Here is a 25,834-nt window from a genome sequence, read left to right as displayed (position 1 = left end):
TTCCCAGTCCCTCACTACTGTCCTAGAGAGCTTTTTTATGTGTGCTCTACACACTGTTTTGAGGGCCACCATGAAAACACTCAGTTGGCTCCCACACTCCCATGTTAGGAGACATATGTCTGTAGTTTCTTATAACCTCTGTTTTAGTAATATTGTAACTCAGATTAACTAAACTGTGCTGTAAATTAACACATAGTTCCCAAGATGCTCTAGCAGCTTGAATGATGTCTTCATTTTGCCGTGTGTTGCTCTATTCAAGGTTTGGATGACTGTCTGCAGCAGTACATTAAGAACTTTGAGCAGGAAAAGGTGGGTGGTGAACAGCTGTTGAGAATCACCCATCAGGAGCTTGAGGATCTGGGCGTTTCTCGTATCGGCCACCAGGAACTCATTCTGGAGGCTGTGGACCTGCTTTGTGCACTGGTGAGCACATACACAAACACACACAGGTGTATTGTGTTCTCACGGACACTAATTATAGTTTCAAATTATAAGTGGGTTTTATAGCGTCTTGTTGAAATGGTGGTATATTGTTTTTATAATAACATAAAGGAAATGGCATAATATAGCAATTATAAAATGCATAGTTACCAGTGTTGGGTATGTTGGTTAAAAAAAAAGTAATCCACTACAAATTACTAATTACTTCTAATTTGATTACATTACTGATTACTGCACTTAAAAAGTAATCAGATTACTAATTACTTTACTTTTAGTTACTTTCAAGTTTACTGTAATTTTCAAGTTATCTAACCTAAAATATGCACTACAAGGAGAAACATAGTTCTGTCATTAATTTAATATTGACAGAAAAAAAATACATAGGTATTATTTTTAAAGCCTACACTCCCAAAATCAACAACAATTTATTTATTTATAAAAAAAAATTGTAAAATAAAGAAAACAAATTGGGTGTGCTTTCTGCATTCTCAGTCTCTACGAATATCTTCCTGATACCAGTCACTAAAATGAATGAAAATGGCAAGAGAAATACAGTAGGCTATATCTAAAGAAAGCTTGAAGTGTCTATTATTAAATGAAGCAAGTCATGTCAAAAAAACGAATATTCTCTAATAAAATAATCCATATGAGACCAACATGAGGTACAGACTCTCCCATCTGAGCTCACCTATAATGTGTCCGTGCACATCGCATGCTATAAGATCATCATCTACATAGATAGATACATACGTAAATACATGTACACATACATATTTGACAAAAAAAATGTTAAAGGGGTCATAAACTGAGAAATCAAAATCAAAAACATAAAAACAGCCTTCTAAAAATGGAAGGCAGTCTGCCAAAATGGCAGCTTGTGGAATATTCTACTCTATGATGTAATAGTGTGGCTAAACTCCACCTCCACAGAAGAAGATCAACGCCTGCTTCTAAATCGCTGCCTTTTTAGCCCCGCCCACCGATTCATGTTGTAGGTAAACAACAAGAGCTGTTCTAGGCAGAAACCAAACAATAAACTTTATTTGATTAACTTTATTTTTAATTAAGTGTCAGACCCCGTCAGTAAGAACTTGGTCCTTTGTTCACTTCATTTTACCGTGTCAAAATTCGACCCAGGATTTTCAGAAAGATTGAAACTAAATGACAATGCTGTGCCGGCTATATTGGATTCAACTGTAATGTCGCAACACAGAAGTGTAAAGTAACTGTTTTTATTATGTGCTCACTATTGCTTTCTCTATTATTACAGATTGTTTGATATGTATGGAGAATTTGTGTTATTTTAACCTAAATCACAGCAGCACTGCATTCATCTGGAAAGGATGTAGGCTGTTAAACATACACAATTATTAGCCAATAATAGCAGTGGGTGTTTACTTCCAAGTCTACAATCAACTATGCCTATTCAAACAGAGCATTCTGAATAGGGGGATTAAAAATAGGACAGAAATAGCCAATTACTTCTAAATTATGATGTTTTTTAATGTAAAAATCTCAATAACATTAAGTGGACCTCAGAGAACAGTACAAAGTTCTATGACCTCTTTAAAAAGCTATACAAATAAATAAAAAGTTAAAATATACAGAATTTGACAGTATTACATTTTCACTCTGCTTTCTAAAGATATTCTAATTTTTTTTTTCTATTCACAGTCATCGTTTAAAGTTGCTCTTCAGGTTTATACATATAATTTATACCTATTATGGGTAAAAAAGTAAATATATTTTACAAAAATTGTTCTGTGTAATATATATTATTTATTTCTAATATATTTTCACACTGAAATGTGTGTATCAAAAGGAATAAAAATAGCATGTAAGCATAATTAAAATTTACATTATGCATATTTTCATGTATCAAGATCATTTATACTGTAAAGAAATTAAAGTATTATGTGTTAATTATTATATGGAAAATATTTACTTTTTATTCCTATCATCAGAATACTGTTAGATGCATCAAGATACAATTAGGAAGGCAAGGGACCTAATGTATTCATCAAGAGGATCATCATATTTGAGGGTTCATGCCATCAAAAAGTTTGTTTCTTTCTATAATTGTGTATTAAAATATCCAAATTGATCTAATACTATATGTTTATCTTTATTCCTAAAGCACCTGCCCCTGTTTTCGCTATCTGTATGTTTATGGTAATTGCATCCTGTGCAATTAATAATAGCCAAAACAAACACTTTAAATCCTTGAAAATCCTTTGGATTATCCCTCCATTTCCCACTGTCATCCTGCACACAGTTTCCAGGCTGTTCTGACGGGGTACAAGAGAAATAAGGACGCCGATGCAGAAGGAGGGAAAGAGAGGCGGAGCAACTGAAAGATTGTGTGGGCAGAGTGGGTAGAAAACTGGCAGCAGTCGGGTGAGAGAAGGATAACAAATTAAAACAGGAGAGAAAGGCTCAGAGGGAGAGTGAAGAAAAGTGTGAGAGAAGGAACACAGTAGTGCTGAGCGGATGAAGGAAGAGGGTAGAAGAAGGAGGGTGAATGGTGTATGTTAGCCAATGCATTCGCAAACTGGCCCCCTGTGTTCCTCTTTTTTTGTTCCCACCATTTGTTATGTCATGTGCTTAAGCCCAGCTAGTGCCTAAAAGCCTCTTATGTAATGCTTCTCTGGGTTTGTCCAACATGGAGCCCTGCTGCATTAAATATGATTACTCATCTATCCCTCATGCTGGTTCTATTGCAAGACAAACCCCCTCTGGCTTTTGTGTGCAGCAAGGCATTCTGGGAAAGCCGTACTTTGGTGTCACAGTGCATGACTGTAAGGGGGTTTCGGGAAGAGGGGTTTGACCATTATTCTTACACTGCCTTTTAACAGGCCAATACCAACAGCAAGCTATGCATAATGTAGATCTTACTTATGCTTATCTGCATGCTATTTCTATTTATTTCAGCATACCAAAAATAATCTGAAATCTTGCATAATGTATGAAATATGTTCGGAAAGTTGCTGTGACTAGTTATATGCATTCAAAATGTACTATTGTGTAAATGTAAATGTGATTAAAAATGGGGAAAAACACAGCCACTTTAGTCAAATAAAGGACTTCTTTCAAAAGCATTTAAAAAAATCTTATACTGGCCCAAACCTTTGAACAGTATGGATATGCAGTATATTTATATATTCATATATGTTTTTATAGCAAGGAATTTAGCAAGCTTCATTGGGACTACAACATTGTGTTAACATAGCATGAGTTGTGTGCCACTAAATGACCCCTTTCTCCTTCTCCATTTTCTTTCCTCCATTATTTAAAACTACTCAAACTACTTTTTCCCAGTGAACTTGGGCTCTATCACAGAGTGCCTCTGACCTTCCCTTTACCCTAACTTGTTAACCCAGTCCCTTTTATTCTCTCCCTCCGTTTCATTTACATTTACATGTATATTTAATCATTCAGTGGATGCTTTTATCCACAAAGCTACTTACAAATGTAGAACATCACAAGAAGTTTGTCACACAAGAGCCAAAAATACATGCAGTACCACAATGCAGAGTTTCCAGAGTAAGCTACAGTATTACAAAAGCTGGAGCTTAAGTGACAATTCTAAAAAGTTTATTTATAGGAAATGCCTTTTTTAATGTCATAGTTTAGCCATGATTATAAAATGTTTGTCTTTAGCTGTTTCTTTGAGGTTGTGATGGTCTAACTTACTCTTTCTTATACAGAACTATGGACTAGAGACAGAGAACCTGAAGACTTTGACCCATAAGCTGAATGCATCAGCCAAGAACCTGCAGAACTTCATAACGGGCCGGCGGAGGGGTGGTCACTATGACGGCAGAGCCACACGAAAACTTCCTAATGACTTTCTGACCTCTGTAGTGGACCTCATTGCTGCCGCCAAGAGCCTGCTGGCTTGGTTGGATAGGTTAGTCTTGCAAAGAGCCACAAACACAGCTCACAACAAACAAAGATTATTAAACAGTGCAGCTGCATATATAGTGGCCCTAAATGTATTAGGACACCTGTACTATTGTTAAAGTGTTTAATCACCCAAAAATGAAAATTCGGTCATTAATTACTCGCCCTCATGTTGCTCCAAACCCATAAGACCTTCGTTCATCTTAGGAACACAAATTAAGTTATTTTTGTTGCTGTCTATGCAAAATCAGAAAGCTCTCGGATTTGCTCAAAAATATCTTAATTTGTGTTCGCAAAATGAATGAAGATTTTCATAGATATGGAAATACATGAGGGTGAGTAATTAAAGGGATATTCCACCCTAATTTTGTCATTAATCACTTACCCCCCATGTCGTTTCAAACCTGTAAAAGCTCTGTTCGTCTTCGGAACACAATTTAAGATATTTTGGATGAAAACCTGGAGGCTCGAGACTGTCCCATAGACTGCCAAGTAAATAACAGCGTCAAGGTCCATAAAAGGTATGAAAAGTCGTCGTCAGAATACTCCATGTGCCATCAGATGTGCAATCTGCAAAAATCACTTTTTGTAAGCAAAGAAAACAAAAATAATGACTTTATTCAATAATTCCTTTGTCAACGGTCTCCTCTGTCACTCCATATCACTGTGCTGCGTATGCTCTTCTGTGTCATCTGCGCCACAAGGATGCAGTCTATGGGACAGTCTCAAGCCTCCAGGTTTTCATCCAAAATATCTTAAAATGGTTTTTAAAGAAATATACAACAATCACATTTTTTGAACAAATACTTTGATGATAAAACAATGCATATATTGATCAAATTTAAGACAATTTGGACACATAGGTACTAAAATGTCCATAATGAGATGAATTACACCTGTGCTATGACCCCTGTGTAATCTTGAGAGGATCTACTGTCACATATGTACTAAAAAAATCATTGCCCAAATGGTTCAGAAAAGCAAAGTTACTTGGCATAATTTGTTTGCAGATTTGTAGGTGTCTTTTAGGGCTGCTGTATTTATTTACAAGCAAATGTGAAGTTCAATCAAAGCAGCCTCAGTGATCCCGCTCCTTTATCTACCCTGCGTACGGTCACATGACCCCTCATCTCATCTAAAAGGCTCCATTGTTTCGAACTCATCAGTGAGGTCATGCAAGAGGCCACAGATGAGACGATCACACCAATTTCCTTATGTAACACCCATGAGCAATCAGCTGACAAACAAAAGATGAGTAAAGCGCTTACGTAAGTCTCTTCTGTTTCAGAGGAGCTGGCCCTGAAAGCGGCCAGCGTGCCTGCTTAAGCGCTTCTGTTTATCTCTCAAGTGTGTGCGCGAAGTCGCGTTTTGTGGGTTTGCCTCAATTCCTTCATCATCTCTCATCAATGCTGTATCTCTCTAGATTTTTCCTGGCCTCTGGGTCTCCCTCATTTATTCTCTCCAGACAGAATGACAGCAGGAGTGCGGCCCTGGGTGATCGACTTTAGTTTGGTACAGTCTTATTATAAAGTGTAAGATAAGAACCCTGGAGTCAGATATGTGCGCTCAGTGCACTCATTAAGATAAACGATGCCCTTGTGCTTTCTTCTGTGTAGAAGATTTCTGTATTACTGTTTGCACCATCTAGTCGACTAGTTGACCACTTCTTCTGCTGGTCAATGTCTTGGGTCAGTCACACTGCATGTGTTGTAGATGTCTAATATGGTTCATTTGGAGTGTTCACATTACCTGTACAGGTTTCTTGTGAACTGATCTAAAGAAAATTAAGTTTTTGACTGAAACTATAAGCAGGACTTGTTTTTTTTTTGCACCATTTATGAAGACATCCATACTTGTATATTGCTGATCATGCATGTTTGTTATTTTAAAAAATGTTCTGTAATATACTAAGCATTTTTGTTGGAATGTATTTACAGTATTTATATTTACATATATTTTCTTACCCCAAATATCTCATCAAATATTTTTGGAACACATATACTACTACCTTAAAAAAAATCTATTTTTGCACACCAAGGCTGCATTTATTTAAAGTCATTTCAAAAATACATTAAAAACAGTTATGTGAAATATTAACAAAAATATATATTTTTTATATTAGAATATTTTAAGGGAGAAGCATGGTCTAAATGAAAGACTTTCATGATAATAGAAAGACAGTGATCTTTGCAGTCTGTATGATGGAGCACGTGAGCAGAGCTTCCTCCTGCCACCCGAGCCTCTGTGAATTAGTGCATTAGAGCGAGAAATCCTCTCTCTCCTCTCGCTTTCAGCTCTGTCGGTCTCTCCCTGTTTTTGTTAATCTTCATCTCCCTCCGTCTCCACATCCTTCTTGGGTCACCTCCTTTAAGCTCTCATTCCTCATCCTGAATGTCCTGCATTTCCTGAATTAGACACATTTGGCAGTGCAGCAAGACTAAGGAAGGTTAGACATAAAAATGTGGTTGTGATTAGAAGTGATCTAATGGTTAATGGCAGGTGTTACTTCTTCATCAGGTCTCCGTTCGCTGCTGTGGCAGACTATTCCATGACCAGGAATAATGTGATTCAGCTGTGTCTGGAGTTGACCACAATAGTTCAGCAGGTATGGACTCAAACACTCAGATCATTACATACTACTTTTATGTGTTTTGAATAGTTCACCCCAAAATTAAAATATTGTCATTAATTTACTCCCATGTGGCATCAGACCTGTATTATTTCCTTTCTTCCATCTTGGTTTGGTTTCATTGATGTTTCTGTTAAATTAAAATTGATAGTATTCTTTTACTGTAAACTTAATTTCACCCTCACCAGTGTCACGCCATATTTTAGCACTATAGGGCTGAAATCTCTTTTTTGAGGATACTTGAAAAGCAGGGTAAAGTTTCTAGGGCAGAAGATTCTTTAGAAGGAGGCCATGGGTGTTTTTTCTCCTTCTCAATTTTCTGTCCTGGATTGAAATAGTGCTGCTCTGGCATGGGGCACTGAGGGCGAGGACAGACTGTCCCAGGTGGGAGAAAAGCAATGTGTCCCAGAACATATGAAATACAGATAAATGAGGGCCTGTGTTTGTGTGAAAATTCCACAGCATGCAAGTCTCATATTGTTTCATCTACACTCTGAAGGGCCTTTCACACATTCAAACTTTACATAAAATTGTCCTCTCTTAATTAAACACTAATGTATTAGCTCAGCTTTATTTACTCTCTTTTGATTCATCCTGCTGTGTAGGTTGTGTGCTGAGGGAGATTCCCAATATGTTTAACATTAATCATGCGTGCAGCCATTCAAGCTCCTTCACCCACAGGCTGGAAATAAGACTACCGTTAAGTAGAGTGATGGAGAGTGGAGGAAATGAGCAAATGAGAGGAGGAAGAGGAAAAGCATTGCACCAGGTTCAGTGTGGGAGGATGACTCATCTCCTCCTCAGCTGTCTGCTTAAGACAGAGAATGCTGCCTTTGGCTATTTCAGATAGGTGCAAAACTCTGTGCCAGCAAGCAAATCTTTTTCTCCAAGTGTCCTACAAGCCAGGCTCGGCTTCCCATCTGAGATATCCCAAAACTATGTTTACGAATTAGAGCAAAAATTATATCATTTGCTCATACGCATAACTGGGATGTATTTTATAACTTTTGTTGATTATGCCATTGGCAAATATTATGTAATATTTGAATGTATATGAATCAAAATTACATGATATGAATGCACATTAACTATAAAGCATTATATACTAATTTAGTATTATATAACACTACAGAAAAAAACAAGTAGTTTTTTTTCAGTAAAAATATCTTAAGACTTAAACTTTAGAAGCAGAATTACATCAGGGTGCTATCTAGACTATTATATTAACAATTAACAAATAATGTGCAGTATAAATAATAATAGTATATTACATAAATTAACATTAAATTTATATATATATATATATATATATATATACACACACACTATTATTAAATATTTAAACAATATTATTGAAAGTAATATTTTAAGACAAAATAAGACAATATGTGTTTACATTTCTTAAGTATGTTTAATGTATGGTTGCATATTTTTTGCAAGTTTTTTTTTTTTGTGCTATGAATGAAATGTATTAGGAAGTTCCAATTATATTTCTAGTCTTTCAGACTCTAAGTAATGGTATCGGAATGGAATTGTTAAAATGACATTTTGTCTTCTTGTGTTTTAGGACGGCACAGTGTATGAGACAGAAAATAAGATACTGCATGTGGTAAGAGTGACATTTATATTTTCACACAACCTCTTGATACATTTACATAAAACTCCTTATCTAGCTCCTCTGTTCAAAAATAGAAATCTGTGTCAAAGTGAGAAAAAGAGAGAGAGAGTGTGTATGTGAGGTGAGGTGAGTGTGAGAGAAATAAATTCACATTTGATTCATGGAGTCTAGCCCATGCTACAGTGTCAGTCGTGATACAGCTGGCTCTCTGCTATAAATACCAGTGCAGGCCACATTTCATATGAGAGTGACAGAGAGAGTTTTCGTTTGCAACACTGGGAATACATTCACTGATTAGTCACCAGCAGCAGATTGAGAGTGAATCGTGATTAGATCGATCAATTCAAAGAAGACAGCAAGATCATAGAGAATTATGCTTATGAGACCATCCTGGTCACATGGTTACATTATAATAAGGTACATCCTGGCGACACTCGGTCTCAGCGCAGATGGTGTTTACGAAGCAGCACGGTGAACATGCAACAAAATCATCAGCATATTGTAGCTCATCAGCAACTTCAGCTTGGAAACATTTTCTGTGCCTCTCTTGGTCAAGATATGTAAAATAATGAAACTTTTCTCACATTTGTTTTTTCCCCTCTGTCTTCAGTGTAAGACACTGTCAGGGGTGTGTGACCACATCATTTCCCTCTCTTCGGACCCCATGGTGTCCCAGGCTGCCCATCTGGAAGTGGTACAGTTGGATAACATAAGGTCCACAGAGGGACTGGTGGGTATCTGGATGCCTGGATTTCTCATCTCTCCTCCTTATGTACAAAAAGAATGAGATTTCCAACTAGGATGTTTTTAAACAGTGTTAAGAGTTCTCCTATATGCTGGGCACAGTTTTTTCTATATATTTATCTATTTATCCAAAAAAAAAAAAAAAAAATTAATTTGCAATATTGAAAGAATATTAACAAAGGGTTTGTCTGCAAAATATCAAAATGACTTCAAGATGGTGAAACATATATTATTAAGACTAATTTAAGGCAATTAATTCAGTAGAATTAATTATAAATATGAATTATTTAAAATTGAACTTCTTTTAACTTCTTAAAGACTGTTAGACAGACAGACAGACAGCAGACAGACAGCAGACAGACAGACAGATAGATAGATAGATAGATAGATAGATAGATAGATAGATAGATAGATAGATAGATAGATAGATAGATAGATAGATAGATAGATAGATAGATTGGATGCATACAGTAGATGGATAGACAGAGAGAGATGGATGGATTTTTTTAACAGCATTTAATGATTTTCTAACTGCATTTGATGATGGTATTCTGGTAGATGTGATTGTATGAGCTTCAGGGCAGTAACATAAGCCTGAATAAAGATAAAAATAAACATTCACACCCACCCTCTCTTTCTCTCCCCCTATATCTCTGCTTTATGAGACCGTGTGTCAGAGAGGATTTGTGCTTGCTTGTCATGTCAGCAAGCTTCTTTCAGTGTTTCCCCAGTATGTGTCCGATATTTTCAGGCAATGACTCTAAAGTGTCTTTCTCCTTGCCCTAGGGCATGTACATCAAATCAACCTACGATGGCCTACATGTCATCACGGGCACTACAGAGGGAGTGAGCGTTCATTTTCAATCTTTCACTAAAATCTCAATATGACATGGACAGTTCAGCTGATGAAAGTACATGTAATCATAAAAACAATTTTGTGTTTTGCCATGTGTAATCCAATAGCTTTCTCCCTCTCCCTCTCTCAGTCACTAGCTGACCGCTGTAAGAAAATCCATGCTGGCGATGAGGTCATACAGGTCAATCATCAGACAGTAGTGAGTGTATCTACTGCACACAATAATTTTATCCTATAACTGATAACATGGCTGGATCATTCCTATTGGTCACTGACCTGAAATTGACATTATATGAAATATATGTGAAATTGAAGTCATCTGATAGTATACTGTTATTTTCCCACCAAAAATGATGTTACTACCTGGAGGATAATAGTTGTTAGTTAGTTAGTCCAAAAATGAAAATTCTGTCATCAATTACTCATCCTCATGTCGTTCCAAACAATGTCGTCACTACCTTTCTGGGCCTTGAATGTTACATGTCACTTGCGTTGCTGTCTATTTAGGGTCAGAAAGCCCTTGGATTTAATCAAAAATATTTTCAATTGTGTTCTAAAGATGAACAAAGGTCTTACAGGTTTGGAACGAGTAATTTATGAAAAAGTGTAACATTTTTTGTGATATTCACAAAAGACTGAAAATGTGGTCACTGGGGGGAAAAAATAAAAACAAAAACAAAAATGTTTAATACATTTTTAATAAGTTGAGTTTTTCATGCTGGAAATATCCTACCATTCAAAAGTTTGGAGTTGGTAAGATTGTTTGTTGAAGAAATTCATATTTTTATTTAGCAACAACATATTAAATTGATCAAAAGTAACAGTAAGACTTATAAGTCAAATATTTGTTAATATTTCACAATATTACTATTTTTACTGTATTTTTCACAAAATAAATACAGCCTTGTTGAACATAAGTGAATCTCACTGACCCCAACTTTTGAATGGAAATGTGTATAGTTTTCCATATTGTTCATAATTTAACCAATATACTAAGACATACAGTAAATGTTGGGGACATGAAGAATGACCCCGTTAACAAGACAACATAATGCTGGTATGTTTTGAATTCTTTTCTGATTGTGTTATGAGGTGAACAGGTGCGTTTGTCTTGTGTAGGTGGGCTGGCAGCTGAAGAACCTGGTAAACTCTTTACGTAGCAATCCTGCAGGTGTGACCCTCACGCTGAAGAAACGACCTCAGAGCACTCTTACATCAGCCCCAGCCTTACTCAAGAACATGAGGTGGAAGCCCCTCGCCCTGCAGGTACTGATGGCGTGTGTGAATTGATGATATGCCGTAGTGTAGTCCCCCAATCTGTGCCTGTTCTTTTTTTAGCAGCTTTTAGAGCACTCTTCCCCTCCCTTAGGGCTTTGGCCAACTAGATTGCATGGCAAATCTTCGCTCCACTCTTCCCCCACCCACCAACCTCCCTTTTTTTCTCTTTCATCTTTTTACCTCTAATCTGGTGCTTATCCCTCCTTCCTCAATCTCCTCTCCTGCTCCACTGAAGCCTCGGCACATCAGGAAGCTTTACTGTGGCCCTGAGAGGAAAATGTGGAATGTCATTTTAGACGCTTGACTGTGCAGTGTATAAATTGCACGTATTTATTTCCTCTTTGCCGTTCCGATTGCACAGCTGACAGCGAACAATATAGGCTGATTGTCATGACAACAGCAAAGTAAAAGACAGTGAGAAGACATTTTATTTATGCAGAACCAAAGCCGTTACAGAGTGTTTTGTGTCTTGAATACATGAAAGCAAGAGGAAACAGAATCCGCATGACTGAACACCTTTTTATTTTGTTTGTTTCTTTTTTTTTTTTTTTTTTTTTGCATGTCTTCTTCCACAGACACACAATGGGCAGATTATTCTGCCATTGGGATGAATGCTTAATTTATAGGGAAATTATTATATTATCAGAGCTGGTTAGTAATTGAGTACATGTAATCTGGATTATGTAATTAGATTTAAAAAATGAAGTACTTGTAAATATTTGAAATTGTTTTTTCACTCATAATCAGACTACAGTTACTTTTTTATCGATTACATATTTATAATTTATTGATCCTCCTTAATTCCTCTTTTTTATCTTTTAAAAAGTCTTCCAGTTTTGTGGACGTTCACTCAAGGACCAGTCATTAGCCAGGTGGCTACATAGCATTTTGATTTACAAAAATCATTTCAAGTTTGAGAAGTGTTTCAACATTGCATCAACTACTGATAAATTACTTTTTATTTGAATTATCACACAGTTGGTTATTTGACCATCTAATACTATGGCACTGGAAGGCCTTTGTCTCAAACTATTTCTTTCCCAAAGGTATTTTTTTGTCATCTGAACCTATTTTCCCTAATATATTTACTTAAAGTACCCCTGAGATTTTAAAATAAATATTTTAATAATTACGCATTACATTTACACGTCCACAGTTCTCTGACATTAGTTAACGGTCATATGACATGCAGGTAGACATATAAAATATTTAATTTTTAGTAGGTGTTTCATTTTGAATGATGTAATTTTAAAATAATTCATTTTAATTTTTTAATAATTTAATTACTTGTTAGTTTTTCATTTAACTCACATGCTCCTGCAGTGTTTTTACGAACCCCAGTTTGGCAAACCTTGATGTAATCTAATGTTGACATAATGTAATATTTAATGTACTTCATGTTGTTAATTACAATGAATGGAATATATTTTCTTACTCTTTTTTTTTTTTTACAATATGGTACAAGATTATCCTATTTAAATCAATGTGGTAAACGATTTAGGTCAAAAGTAATTTAAAATAATCAAAAAGTAGTCTTATGATGTTACCTTAAATGTGTAATGTTATAGAGTATGTAACTACAATTCTTTTCATGTAATTTGGAATCAGTAATGGACTACAATTTGTAAGTAATCTACACAGCTCTGTATATTATTATTGTTGACTTTTATTTTCTTTAGTAGTTGTAATGTACCATATGTATTTCACGTATCACTGTGAAATGGAGAAACTGACTTGCTATGAAATGATGAAGAATGTAAGCACTCTTCACCAACAAGTACACTTTTGAAAATGGCCTGGGTCAAATCACAAAAGCATATTTGAACAACTTTCCTAAAAGATAATGGAAATGTGAAATCTAACAGTACCACTGTTTTGTAGCCCATCATCCCTCCCAGCCCCAGCAGCAGTGTGGCCACACCGTCCAGCACCCTCAGCACCCCATCCAGACGGGACAGCTGCGCATTACAGGACCTCTACATCCCCCCTCCCCCAGACGTGCCCTACACACCCAGGTACAGTATCCACACATGCACTGCACACTATATATATGCATGAATATGCATGAAACACCTCAAAGTGCACTTTTTGAGGACAGTACAGAAGTTTTTTTTATATATATATATATATATGTATATGGGTCAAAGACGTTAAGATGTCCGCATCAAAAGAAATGTACAAAAGTGATTTTGTGTCCATAAAAAGCACATTAAGTGTAAGTAAAATGTCTACTTTTAAGGTTTCAAATAAGTTTTTGGAGAATAAAATGTCAAAATTTGGTTGAAATAATGTTACATTGTCATTCAGTGTAACACAATATTTATGCAAAAATTCAAACAACATGCTTATCCTGACGTGTACATATTAAAATATCTAAAAGAATAATGGAACATACTAAATTTTATTGTGTTTTAAATTAGTACAAAATTCTTACTGACAAATGGGCAAAACCTAGGATAGAGGCAAAGGTTAAAAGTGTAAAATTACAACTCATTAGTATTTGCGGTGAAAGTAATTAGTCTTTTAATATGTCATAAATTGATTTTTGTTGTAAATATGCCTGACAAGATTGTTACACTGAATGACATTTTACTGGGTGTCTTCTGTAAATCAGGGGAAAATGTATTATATTTATTTTTTGCTCAGAAAAACAAAAACAAAATTGCAATTAAATAAAACAGAAAACTTTTTGCATTTTTTGGTGGGAAAAACTACAACAGTTTAACCCCTTAACTGTCACCCCCCTTTTTGAGTTTACACTTAAAAAGGGGATGTCTAAATTTAAATGGTTGTAATTCTGGAATGCTTTTTAATAGAAGCTTGATTCTGGTCTTGTTTTTAAGAGAACACTTGGAGGTTTATGGTACAAGTGTCTGCAGTTGAAAAAAAATAATAAATCAAAAGTTATAGCAATTTAAGTTTATTATAATAAAAAAGGTTTATAATAAAAACATATTTATTTTATGAAAAAATATATAATCCAAAAGAGGTTTTACCCTAAAAATGCTAGGAATTTGAAGCCCAAAATATGTACAAGTTTTGTTCCAAATTTGGAATTGATATCACAAACCTTGTAGCTTCTGTGAGACTTTTAGCTGCTGTAACAACAAAGGTCACTAGGTGTCATTTTTTCCTCCATTGGGGATTCCCATGCTTCATTGGTGACACTTCTTTACTACTTGATCTCACAACACCACAACACACAAAATTTGATTGTGTATAAATTGTTTATCTCACAACACCACAACACACAAAATTTGATTGTGTATAAATTGTTTTTGAACATAGGAATAAAACAAAATAAAAAGTATATAGTATCTACAGTGGTTATATAGATCGAAATGACAAACTGTTCATACAACTATATGAGAATGAAATATTCTTGTTGCAATTTGATAAATTATTGCTCCTGTGTAATTTATTTTAAAAAACAAATACCACATATGAAAACTAGAGATTGTAAGCTTTCAAATGATATATAGTTTGTCAATATTACTTAAGGTTTTTACTAAGATATTATTGTTTTAAAAATATAATGGCAAACGTCCCACCTGTGGGACGGTGACAGTACACTTTTTTTATGCTTAAACACTTTTTCGTCTTTGACCCATATATTTATTGAAAAAATATGTACTGTATGAGTTACACAATACATATACACAGTACACAAACTTAATCACAACTAATCGTGTGACAGCACTAATTTGAATATATTTTTAATTGTAATTCATTCCTGTTATCCATAGCTGGATTTTCAGCAGCAATTTATCCATTCTTCAGTGTCACATTATTCTTCAGAAATCAATCTAAAATGCAGATTTGATACTCAAGAAACGTTCCTTATTATTAACAATGTTAAAAAAAGTTGTTCTCCTTAAAATTTTTGTGGAAACCATTATGTATTAGTTTCCAGGATTCTTTGATAAATAAAAGTTCAAATTAAAAGCATTTATTTAGAGTAGATTTCTTGTAACATTTTAAATGCCTTTACTGTCACTATTAATTAATTTATTTCAGCCTATATATATATATATATATATATATATATATATATAAATATAAAAGATGTCTTACTGACCCTAGACTTTTTCAATTGAAGCCATACAGAGCAAAATATCATGACACCATTTGGAGGTGGATCTTTTTGGTTGAACCAATTATTAAAAACTGTTGGTGGTGATGTTTGCACCAGAAATAATTTTTCTTTAAGAATGGTCAAACTCTAATTCACATTCAATTGTGGTATAGAAGATTATAGAGGTGCATCTCAATAAATTAGAATGTCATGGAAAAATTCATTTATTTCAGTAATTGAACTCAAATTATGAAACTTGTGTATTAAATAAATTCATTGCACACAGACTGAAGTAGTTTAAGTCTTTGGTTATTTTAATTGGGATGATTTTGGCTCACATTTAACAAAAACCTCAACAAATTAGAATATGGTGACTGGCCAATCAGCTAATCAACACACCTGCAAGCTCAAAACACCTGCAAATGTTTCCTGAGCCTTCAAAATGGTCTCTCGGTTTGGTTCACTAGTCTACACAATCATGGGGAAAACTGCTGATCTGACAGTTGTCCAGAAGACAATCATTGACACCCTTCACAAGGAGGGTAAGCCACAAACATTCATTGCAAAAGAAGCTGGCTGTTCACAGAGTGCTGTATCCAAGCGTGTTAACACAAAGTTGAGTGGAAGGAAAAAGTGTGGAGAAAAAAAAGATGCACAACTAACCGAGAGAACCGCAGCCTTATGAGGATTGTCAAGCAAAATCAATTCAAGAATTTGAGTGAACTACACAAGGAATGGACTGAGGCTGGGGTCAAGGCATCAAGACCCACCACACACAGACATGTCAAGGAATTTGCTGAACTACAGACAACGTCAGAGGCATCTTACCTGAGCGAAGGAGAAGAAGAACTGGACTGTTGCCCGGTGGTCCAAAGTCCTCTTTTCAGATGATAGTAAGTTTTATATTTCATTTGGAAAACAAGGTCCTAGAGTCTGGAGGAATGGTGGAGAAGCTCATAGCCCAAGTTGCTTGAAGTCCAGAGTTAAGTTTCCACAGTCTGATGATTTGGCGTGCAATGTCATCTGCTGGTGTTGGTCCATTATGTTTTTTGAAAACCAAAGTCACTGCACCCGTTTACCAAGAAATCTTGGAGCACTTCATGCTTTCTTCAGCTGACCAGCTTTTTGAAGATGCTGATTTCATTTGCCACACTGTCAAAAGCACCAAAAGTTGGTTAAATGACCATGGTGTTGATGTGCTTGACTGGTCAGCAAACTCACCAGACCTGAACCCCATAGAAAATCTATGGGCTATTGTCAAGAGGAAAATGAGAAACAATAGACTAAAATATACAGATGAGCTGAAGGCCACTGTCAAAGAAACCTGGGCTTCCATACCACCTCAGCAGTGCCACAAACCGATCACCTCCATATCACACTGTATTGAGGCAGTAATTAAAGCAAAAGGAGCCCCTACCAAGTATTGAGCACATGTACAGTAAATGAACATGCTTTCCAAAAGGCCAACAATTCAGTAAAAATTAGTGCTGTCAACGTTAACGCGTTAACGCATGCAATTAATTTTTGTCTGGTTTAACGTGTCAAAATATTTAACGCAGCATCCGTATTTTCTGCCATCCGTTGGCTAGCTTTACATTATATGATCACGCTCTTATTCATTTAAATGCTTTTAAACATTTCAAGCGCGGCAAGACAAAAGAGAATGCGCTGTCTGTGAATGCCCTTATGTGACACATACACACACACACACACACACACACACACACACAATGCATAGACAGGGCGCCAGAATTCAGTTCTCTTAAGCGCTTGAACTAACAATAAACATCCCAAAGTGCCAGTTTTGTCGATTATCCTCATAAGAGCAATCTTAAATGATTTATATAAAGTCTAAAATTAACAAAAAGAGTTGTGAGAGAATGAGGCGAGATCCATAGACAGTATATAAACGGTGAGATCCGCGTGTCTGTCTGCTCTTAAAGGGACAGCAGCCAATAAAGCTTCCTGTCAGTAAAGTTAAAGAACAAAGGGAACAGAGAAAATGACTTGCTGCTCTTGACTAAATAACTTTTGTAGCTTTAATAAGGATTAACTATTTAATTTATAGTTTATGCAGTGCAGACTGCATATAACTTTGATAACTTTATGAAATTTCTGTATATTTCCTAACTGTTAAGACAGGAAGGGCAGGAGTCAACATGACATTTATTATGGGTTTATGTTAGCATTGTTTTAAGTTTACTTAAATTAAAAACTGTTATATTTTTGAAGCCTAATAATAAATGTAAAAAAAAAAAAAAATCAGTAGCTGTATTAATATCAGTAATACTGGCCTTCATTCATAAAAAGATGCCATTTAAACAATTATTTAAAATATACTGTCTTTATGTTGTTTCTACATTAATTTGATTAACTGTGAAATTATTACATTAAAAAATATATTAAAAACGTACAAAAACATTTCTTTTTTTATTGCGATTAATTGCGATTAATCACAGAAAAAATGTGTGATTAATCTAGTTAAAGTTTTTAATCGATTGACAGCACTAGTAAAAATGTTTTTTTATTGATCTTATGAAGTATTTTAATTTATTAAGATGCATCTTTAATAGATTTCTCTTACCATTACGCAGAGATGACATAGGAAATCTGACCAGCAACTGGCAGCAGGCCACTAAGGGTTCTGATTCGCCCAACTCCTTCCTGGATCAGGAGTGCCGGAGGCGTTTCCCGCTGCTGGATGAGGATGCGGTCCTGTACTGTTACGAGTATGATCAGAATCAGGGCCCTCCACCTGTACGCAGGGACAGCACTCCTACATATGGTACATGCTTTCATACATGATGATATTCAGTCTTTCCAGGCTGTTTTTATCTGCAACACTGTATATACTGTGTACACAGAAGTAGATTACATTAAATTGGCCATAAATCATTGTAAACATAACAATCGAGCTAAACTTAATCTTCTACTCCTCTAATGGATTATTTTTGGATTATTATAATGGATTATTATGTTTTTCGATTTCTCTGTGCTTATGTGCTAGGGCGGCTGAGGCCTATTTCTATGCCTGTAGAATATAACTGGGTTGGAGACTATGAAGATCCCGCCAAGCTGAAGAAAGAGATCAGAAGAGGTGTGTATGTGTGTGTTTATATGTGGGTAGATGAGCATTGAGGAGGATGATGTTTTGATATCTTTACCTCAGGTTACACAGAACCAATTATTTCATCACTTTAGCCCTGACCTCCCCGTTGGCACATTTTTAAATCTTTGGACATTGTGTTCAGATTGTCCCCATCTCCCTTATATTTACCTAATTTGTGCTGGGATCAGTCTGCCAGTATCTCCCTGGCTCTTTGTTTGAGATTTTAGGATTTTTTGGTTTTGCATTGCCATGGTAACTCCAACACAGAGGTCTTGCCAAGATGCTGACTTCTCATTGGTTGAGACCAGGCTCTGTTGCTGAAGGAGTGGGAGCAGAGAGAATGCTTTCTTTAGTAACGATGGCAAAATTTATATCAAATTTGTACATGTGCAACACAGCATATTACAGCCATATTCTTTGATCATGAGATCCCTGAATAATTCGATTTCAGCTCTAACCATTACATTATTTAAAAGGAAGACTCAAAACTGCTTTATTAAATTTTAAAAACAGACAGTACATTGAAAATGTGCTTTGTCCCATTTTAAAATCAGCATACTGTAGTAATCCCACATGTTTATTAACAGAAAACTCCCTGCTGCGATATGTAAGTGAGGACAAGGCAGGAACAGAGGAGTACCACACTGGACGTCGCAGCAGTCGGCTTAGTAGAAGGAAGAGTGAGAAAGGTGGTAGCCCCGCCCACTACGCCCTAGTCCCCACCCTTCAGATGGACATGCTGCAGCAGGACTCGCTGGCCACACCCCTATCTGAAACCTCATCTGTCTATCTCGTGAGTGTACTGAAGACAATGTATAAATTACTGTATTAATCTGTAACTGTGTAAATACTGTATTAATGTATAAGTCATTTATGATTAAGGGATGCAGTATTTATATACTGTCTTTCAGACATTTGATCGATCATCCATGCTTTCCCGGTCAAAGAAAGTGAAGTTAAGAGGTAAGATGTCAAATGATAAATTCTGCTAGTATTTGCAGACATAGTTTCTGGGAAATACCATGAGGAACGTATGGACCTTTTCAAGGATTTAATAGACTGGTTTGGAGAGGTCTTACCCTGTGCCCCTGAATCTCCTGTGTCTCCGCTGGTTCCGCCCAGCTCAAGTCCTCCTGTGTTCCCTCCCGGCCACCCTCTCACCTCTCACCTCTTCTTAAACCAGCCAGTTCCTCAGCTCAGCGTTTTTGAAGCCAAAAGTAGCCGGAGCGGCAATCACCATCTTGGCAGCGCGTCACTCACGGATAATCGAAAATGGGCAAAGAGGCCATCTTTTGTAACTTTTAACATTTCTTTACTATCACTTATGATCACTGTAATTCATATATATGCTATATATTCATATGTAATAAAAAGGTTTTTTATTAAAATTTTATAAATGTAATATAATAGTATGTTATGTAAAAATTTAATTTTGAAGCAATTTAAAGTAAAATTATTCAACTTAAGATAATTTTAAGAATTTTTCTTTTTCTTTTTTTTTGCTTTCCTCAAAATACTGATTGAGAAAGATTTTTTTTGTTTTGTTTCCTACACAAATCCAATCACACATTCTCACTCAATAATTGTTGTCAAGACATTTCTCTGATGACATTTTTTGATGGCAGTACATCAAAAAGCCACTGTTTTGATAATATTCCTGCCAGTCTTTTTATTTATATTGCCCACGCTGATGTCTCTTCTCTCTCTCTCTCTCTCTCTCTCTCTCTCTCTCTCTCTCTTTCTTTGTCCTTCTCAGCTGGATCCCTGCCCTCCATTAGTAAGCGGCGAATTTCCTGCAGGGACTTGGGTCAGGGTGATTGTGAGGGCTGGCTCTGGAAGAAGAAGGATGCAAAGAGTTACTTCTCTCAGAAATGGAAGAAGTACTGGGTTGTGCTGAAAGATGCCTGCCTATATTGGTACACCAATGAAGAGGTGAGGTCACGAGGTCATTCATCTGCATGATGAAATGCCTTAGCACAAAATGGCCCATTAGGCTGCCTACATAAACTCCCTGCTTCATCAGTATATCTCAGTTTTTCATCTCTGTCCTTTCTCAGGACGAGAAAGCAGAGGGCTTCGTCAGCTTGCCTGAGTTTAACATCGATCAGGCCAATGAATGCCGCAAAAAGTTGTGAGTAGTAGAATAAACTAGAAATTAAACAGCTTTCATTAAAAAAAAAAAAAAAATTATACAGCTTTGCATACAATAATGACTTTGTATCTCTTGCCTGTTTTCAGTGCTTTTAAGGCTTGCCATCCTAAAATCAAAAGCTTCTATTTTGCTGCGGACAACATGGATGATATGAATAGGTAAGATGTAAAGAAAAATTCCTTAATGCCTCTAGAAACATAAGAGACTTATAATGTAATCTGAAACATTGTCAATTCCTCATGAATGCTCTAGTCAGGCTCCTCAATCTCATTTAACTTTCCATGAGCTGATCAAAGCGTACTAATTTTAGCGACCTCTCGAAAGACTCTTTCAGCTCGGCCCAGGTAACTTTAGTTTTTTTTTATGTTTGCTCGCAGGTGGCTCAGTCGACTAAACATGGCAGCAACAGCTCACTCAGAGCAGAAGAGGATTCGACAGGATCATGGTGAGAAGATGCCTTCATGCTCCGCTAAGCCTGTCGGATCAATTATTCTCCCACACTAACTTTGTGTGGTGTGGTCTGCAACTCCACTAAATATATGCATTTGAAGTACAACATGTTGGATGCATGTATGTGGTGTTTGAGTATAGAGGAAGTCATTTTTGTTATTCTGTCAGTATAATTTATACTTCCCTATCATTTGATGAATAAATCCTAAAATGATACAAACGCAAGCATCTTTTAAATAAAGAAAGCTGCTGCTTTCCACAGCCTTCAAATGGCATTATTCTTGGACTCCTCGTTTTGTTTAATGGATATTTGCTGTCGTTTTCTCAGACTACTGGAGCGAGAGTGACCATGAGGACGCTGATCACATGTCCTCAACACCCAAACAGGATAGCCCTCCACCTCCATATGACACTTACCCTCACTCCACCTCGGTAAGTCTCAACTTACTTTCTTTTATTTGTTTGGGTTCCTGTGTTCACACTATGTGAATTCTTGCTGACATGTAATTACATTAAGTGTTACTCGTGTAAAATGACTGACCCCAAACTTTTGAACAGTAGTGCATGAAGCTGAAGGAAACAAATGAGGTGAAACAATGCAGAAAGACAAGAGAAGGGCAGAGAGGGAGGGAGAGCAGGATGAAGAATGATGTGTGAAGGGGTGGAGAGAAGGTGTGGAGACACATTAATCACCCAGGGGATGATTGTGGCTGCTGTAAATTCATAGTCAAAAGGCACTTTTTTTAAAGAGGTCCTCTGGTTCCATCCTTAATGAAGGAGACTTAAATCAGTCCCATAATACTAAGAGAAAGAGTTGTGTGTGTGCGTAATGTTTTGCTGTCTCAGATCGTTCCATCCAGGCAGAGCATAACTAAGGGTGACAACAGTGAGTCTGTAAAAGAAGACAGCAGAGAAAATTGAAAACAGGGATATAAATACCCCTCTTTTTATAGATGTCCTTCGTTCTGGATTTATGCTTCTTGTTGCACCAACCTCCAAGTTGTAAATATACCAACTAAAAGGACCTTGCATGATGTTAATTACAGGCAAGTCCATTCCAGGAGTCCCAACACATGCGGCCACCCTCCACGGAGACCATCCAGTCCCGCTCCCCACTCTCCGAAACACAGGGGGGCAGTGTGAGCAGTGCAACCTCCCCTGGCAGAAAGTCTTCCAGCCAGCGGCGTTCGTGGCAGGACCTCATCGAGACGCCCCTCACCAGCTCCGGCCTCCATTTCCTGCAGACTCTTCCATTGGATGACTCTGTGTTCATCGATCCCAGTCGAGCCATTCCCGTGGAGCTCCGCCGCCAGTCGACGCTCCCCAGTCAGCACGGGCTGCCACCAGAACACTATGTCCCACCCATTACACCCACCCAGTCCAGCCAAAAGCCCATCCCATCTTTAGGAAGAGGAGAGGGATTAGAAGGTGGTGGAGTAGGAAGCAAGCACCGCAGTTTCACCTTGCCCCGTGACAGTGGTCTTCATGCCATCCTGGCTGCCAGCAGTGCAGCTGAACACGCAGATGCACAGCGCTACCACCTGGGCCGGGACCATGCCAGAGACGCAGGTCAGGAAACGGAGAACTCGTGAGAAGTGTGTGTGTTTCTAACTGTGCCTACATATGCAGAGGCAAGTTAGTGGGTGAGTTAGCATGTGTAGGCAAAGGTATGTGAGTAATTTGTTTAAAGGTTTGCCTGCTTGTCAAGATATCCCTTCAGTTTCAAATTTTTTTTTGATAGTGGTAAAAAAAAAGCATTTTGAAGATATTTTATAATAATAATAATAATTATTATTTTTATTATGTAAATATGCAATATTCAAAATATTTTAACACTATAAATATTTTCAGATTATAATTTTAACTATTGTAAATAATATAACAATTCTTAAAATGTTATCCAATACTTCGAATTATTTTTTATCAATATTCAGAGCTGGTTTTAGTTCTAGTTATTATATAAAAATTTAATGAAGAATATTATTATCACTATCATTATTCTAACTACTACTAAATATGCATATTGTTTATTTAATAATAATAATAGTATTGTTGAATTATATATATATATATATATATATATATATATATATATATATATATATATATGTATAGTAGTAGTCAACATTTGAAGTGAATCAAAAAGTTTATATTCTTTAAATAACATACAGACATTATAATGACATTATAATTTAGCTAAATGGGGGGAAAACTTTTGTCTTCCACAGAAAAAGGTTTTTGGCTGTGTTTTTTTTTTTTTTTTTTGAGGTTTTTTTCAGACTAGCATTTACATTAGAGTGACATAATATTCACTGATCACTGAAGTGATCTTCAGTGGGTGAACTTTAATTAAACAGATCAAGAACATACTTTTTCTTTTTTACTTTATAATCAAAGATCCAAAAATGTTTTTGAAAGATGCCATGAAGCTTCTGCTTGGCATTTTTATATGCACTATATACCTATTATGTTTACCAGAGGCATTTTTGGACACAATTGCACATAAAAAAATAATTTTAAAAACTTGTCTGTTTCAGCTTTGAAAAAACATCTTTGTCATTTTATAATTTTATATTATTTTCATACTGACCAACCAATATACAGTTTGATAAAATGTTATAAATATAATAATAATAATAATAATACTTTTCAATAATCTGTAATTATTAATTAATCTGATAGTGATTATTTTAACTGTTATTTTAAACCTTATTTTTATCCAGTATTAATATCTTGGAATAATAATAAAAATAATATTAATAATGTTATTCATATATGTTTATATATTATTAATATATTATCATCATTAGTATCTGTTTTTTTATATATATATATATATTTTATTTTTTTCATTATATGTATGCCAAGTTTTTGTTTGTGTATGGAAAATCTTTTCATCTTTGTTTTGAGCAACGTCTAAGTGTTGAGTTTTACATTTCTTATCCAAAAAAATAAGTAACTTATTTTGGCTGTGAATGCTTTTGTTGGATCAGCTGAAAAGTGTAAAAGTGTTGGTGAAATATTGATTGATTGTATTTTGTGTACTCTAGAATGACTTATAATAGATTTTATTAGTTTTTTTGTGCAAAATGTCATTGAGAGGATGCTGCATTTTGCTTCAGCACTTCAGTTATTTGTATCGAAGCCTGTAATGATGAACATATTGCTGCTTGATTCAGATGCACTGCACTGTAGCTGCAAATCTCAGCTGAATACCCATCTCCCTTAAGACCTCCAATAGCCTCATATTAGGTGCAGTCCTTCTAATCCAGCCTGACAGCTCTCATCCCTGTCTATCCTTTTTCATCCCTCCTTTCTGTTCCACACATTCACTGTTCCTCAGAACTAAACTGTGCCTCAAAGCACACGAGGAGGAGTCCCTTCAGTCCGTGTTAATGTCGTCTCAGGATGAAACGGAGGAATGTGGCTTTAGGGCCGTTCTCTCTCTTTCTTCCAACCTGGGATCCCCTTATAGTCATTCTCACGTGTAATTCCCTAATGAGAACAGCTAATGTGATCATTACAATAAGCACTTACTCTGTTGTGTTATACTATAGCAAGGGTTTTAAACCTTTGAAGAAAAGACAGAGCTGAGAATCCCTGTTGTATACTATATATATATATATATATATATATATATATATATATATACATATATATATACACACATTTATTTTAAACCTAGCCTTTAATAACATTTACCATATTAGTGTATATACATGCTTTATGATAATTATTTATACAACAATATTTGATACCATTACAAAACCATAAGTTTCAAATGTATGTTGTATTTAATCATTCTGGTCTATTGGATTGTAAGTACCTCTTCACCGCCCTCTGTAGGTCCAGATCGAGAGCGCAGGCAACAGGCTGACTCGTTGGGGGATTTGTACAGGGTTCTGGAGAGGACTAGTCTGTCGCCTGTCAATGAGCACAGGTCCTCTTCACGATTAGAGTACAAGCGATCATTCGTGCGCCGCTGCAATGATCCGTTACTCAATGAAAAGCTGCACCGCCTGCGGATCCTTCAAAACTCATTCAAGGTACAGCTTTCATCTGTTCACGTCCTGGCTTACTGCTTTCCTCAAGCAACCTGACCACAAAAAAACAAAACAAAACAAAAAACCTAGTTCATAGCATAATTGTAAGATGTAGTTAGTTTAGTGATTGTGTTTTAAAATCCCCAAATCTTAACCTAATATTTATACACATTACATTATTATTTTTTAAGACGTCCCTTTTGCTCACCAAGGCTGCATTTATTTGTTCAAAAATACAGTAAAAACAAAAACAAAAAAATTGTGAAATATTATTTCATTTTAAAATAACTGTTTTCTATTTTAATATATTCATTAAAATGTAATTTATTCCTGTGATTGAAAGCTGAATTTTCAGCAGCCATTACTCCAGTCTTCAGTGTCATATGATCCTTCAGAAATCATCCTAATATGCTGGTTTGGTGCTCAAATCATATTTTTTTCATGATTTTATGGACAGAAAGTTTAAATTAACATTTTAAGTAGAAATCTTTTCTTTACTGCCACTTTTGATTAATGTAATGAAACCATCCTTGCTA

The 25,834-nt window shown here is 35.9% G+C and overlaps 1 protein-coding gene across 2 annotated transcripts in view; it reads left to right on the top strand.

The window, feature by feature from the left end:
* The window catches only part of LOC132117244 (connector enhancer of kinase suppressor of ras 2-like), a 41,998-nt gene that overhangs the window by 11,412 nt on the left and 4,752 nt on the right, over positions 1-25,834 (top strand). Inside the window, exons 2-21 of one of the 2 annotated variants that reach the window (XM_059526408.1) lie at positions 260-423; positions 4,149-4,351; positions 6,862-6,949; positions 8,541-8,582; positions 9,202-9,321; positions 10,122-10,181; positions 10,322-10,390; positions 11,311-11,457; positions 13,351-13,484; positions 18,139-18,329; positions 18,552-18,641; positions 19,241-19,446; positions 19,565-19,616; positions 20,410-20,585; positions 20,711-20,784; positions 20,892-20,963; positions 21,183-21,250; positions 21,584-21,687; positions 22,302-22,824; positions 25,102-25,301. In XM_059526408.1, the coding sequence (XP_059382391.1) occupies positions 260-423; positions 4,149-4,351; positions 6,862-6,949; positions 8,541-8,582; positions 9,202-9,321; positions 10,122-10,181; positions 10,322-10,390; positions 11,311-11,457; positions 13,351-13,484; positions 18,139-18,329; positions 18,552-18,641; positions 19,241-19,446; positions 19,565-19,616; positions 20,410-20,585; positions 20,711-20,784; positions 20,892-20,963; positions 21,183-21,250; positions 21,584-21,687; positions 22,302-22,824; positions 25,102-25,301 (2,783 nt within the window). Of the gene's footprint in view, positions 1-259; positions 424-4,148; positions 4,352-6,843; positions 6,950-8,540; positions 8,583-9,201; positions 9,322-10,121; positions 10,182-10,321; positions 10,391-11,310; positions 11,458-13,350; positions 13,485-18,138; positions 18,330-18,551; positions 18,642-19,240; positions 19,447-19,564; positions 19,617-20,409; positions 20,586-20,710; positions 20,785-20,891; positions 20,964-21,182; positions 21,251-21,583; positions 21,688-22,301; positions 22,825-25,101; positions 25,302-25,834 lie in introns of both variants that reach the window. The other variant, XM_059526407.1, reaches the window with a different exon arrangement.

This window comes from Carassius carassius, chromosome 36 (genome assembly GCF_963082965.1).
Source record: "Carassius carassius chromosome 36, fCarCar2.1, whole genome shotgun sequence".
NCBI lineage: Eukaryota > Metazoa > Chordata > Actinopteri > Cypriniformes > Cyprinidae > Carassius > Carassius carassius.
This window is presented reverse-complemented; position numbering and strand designations above follow the sequence as displayed.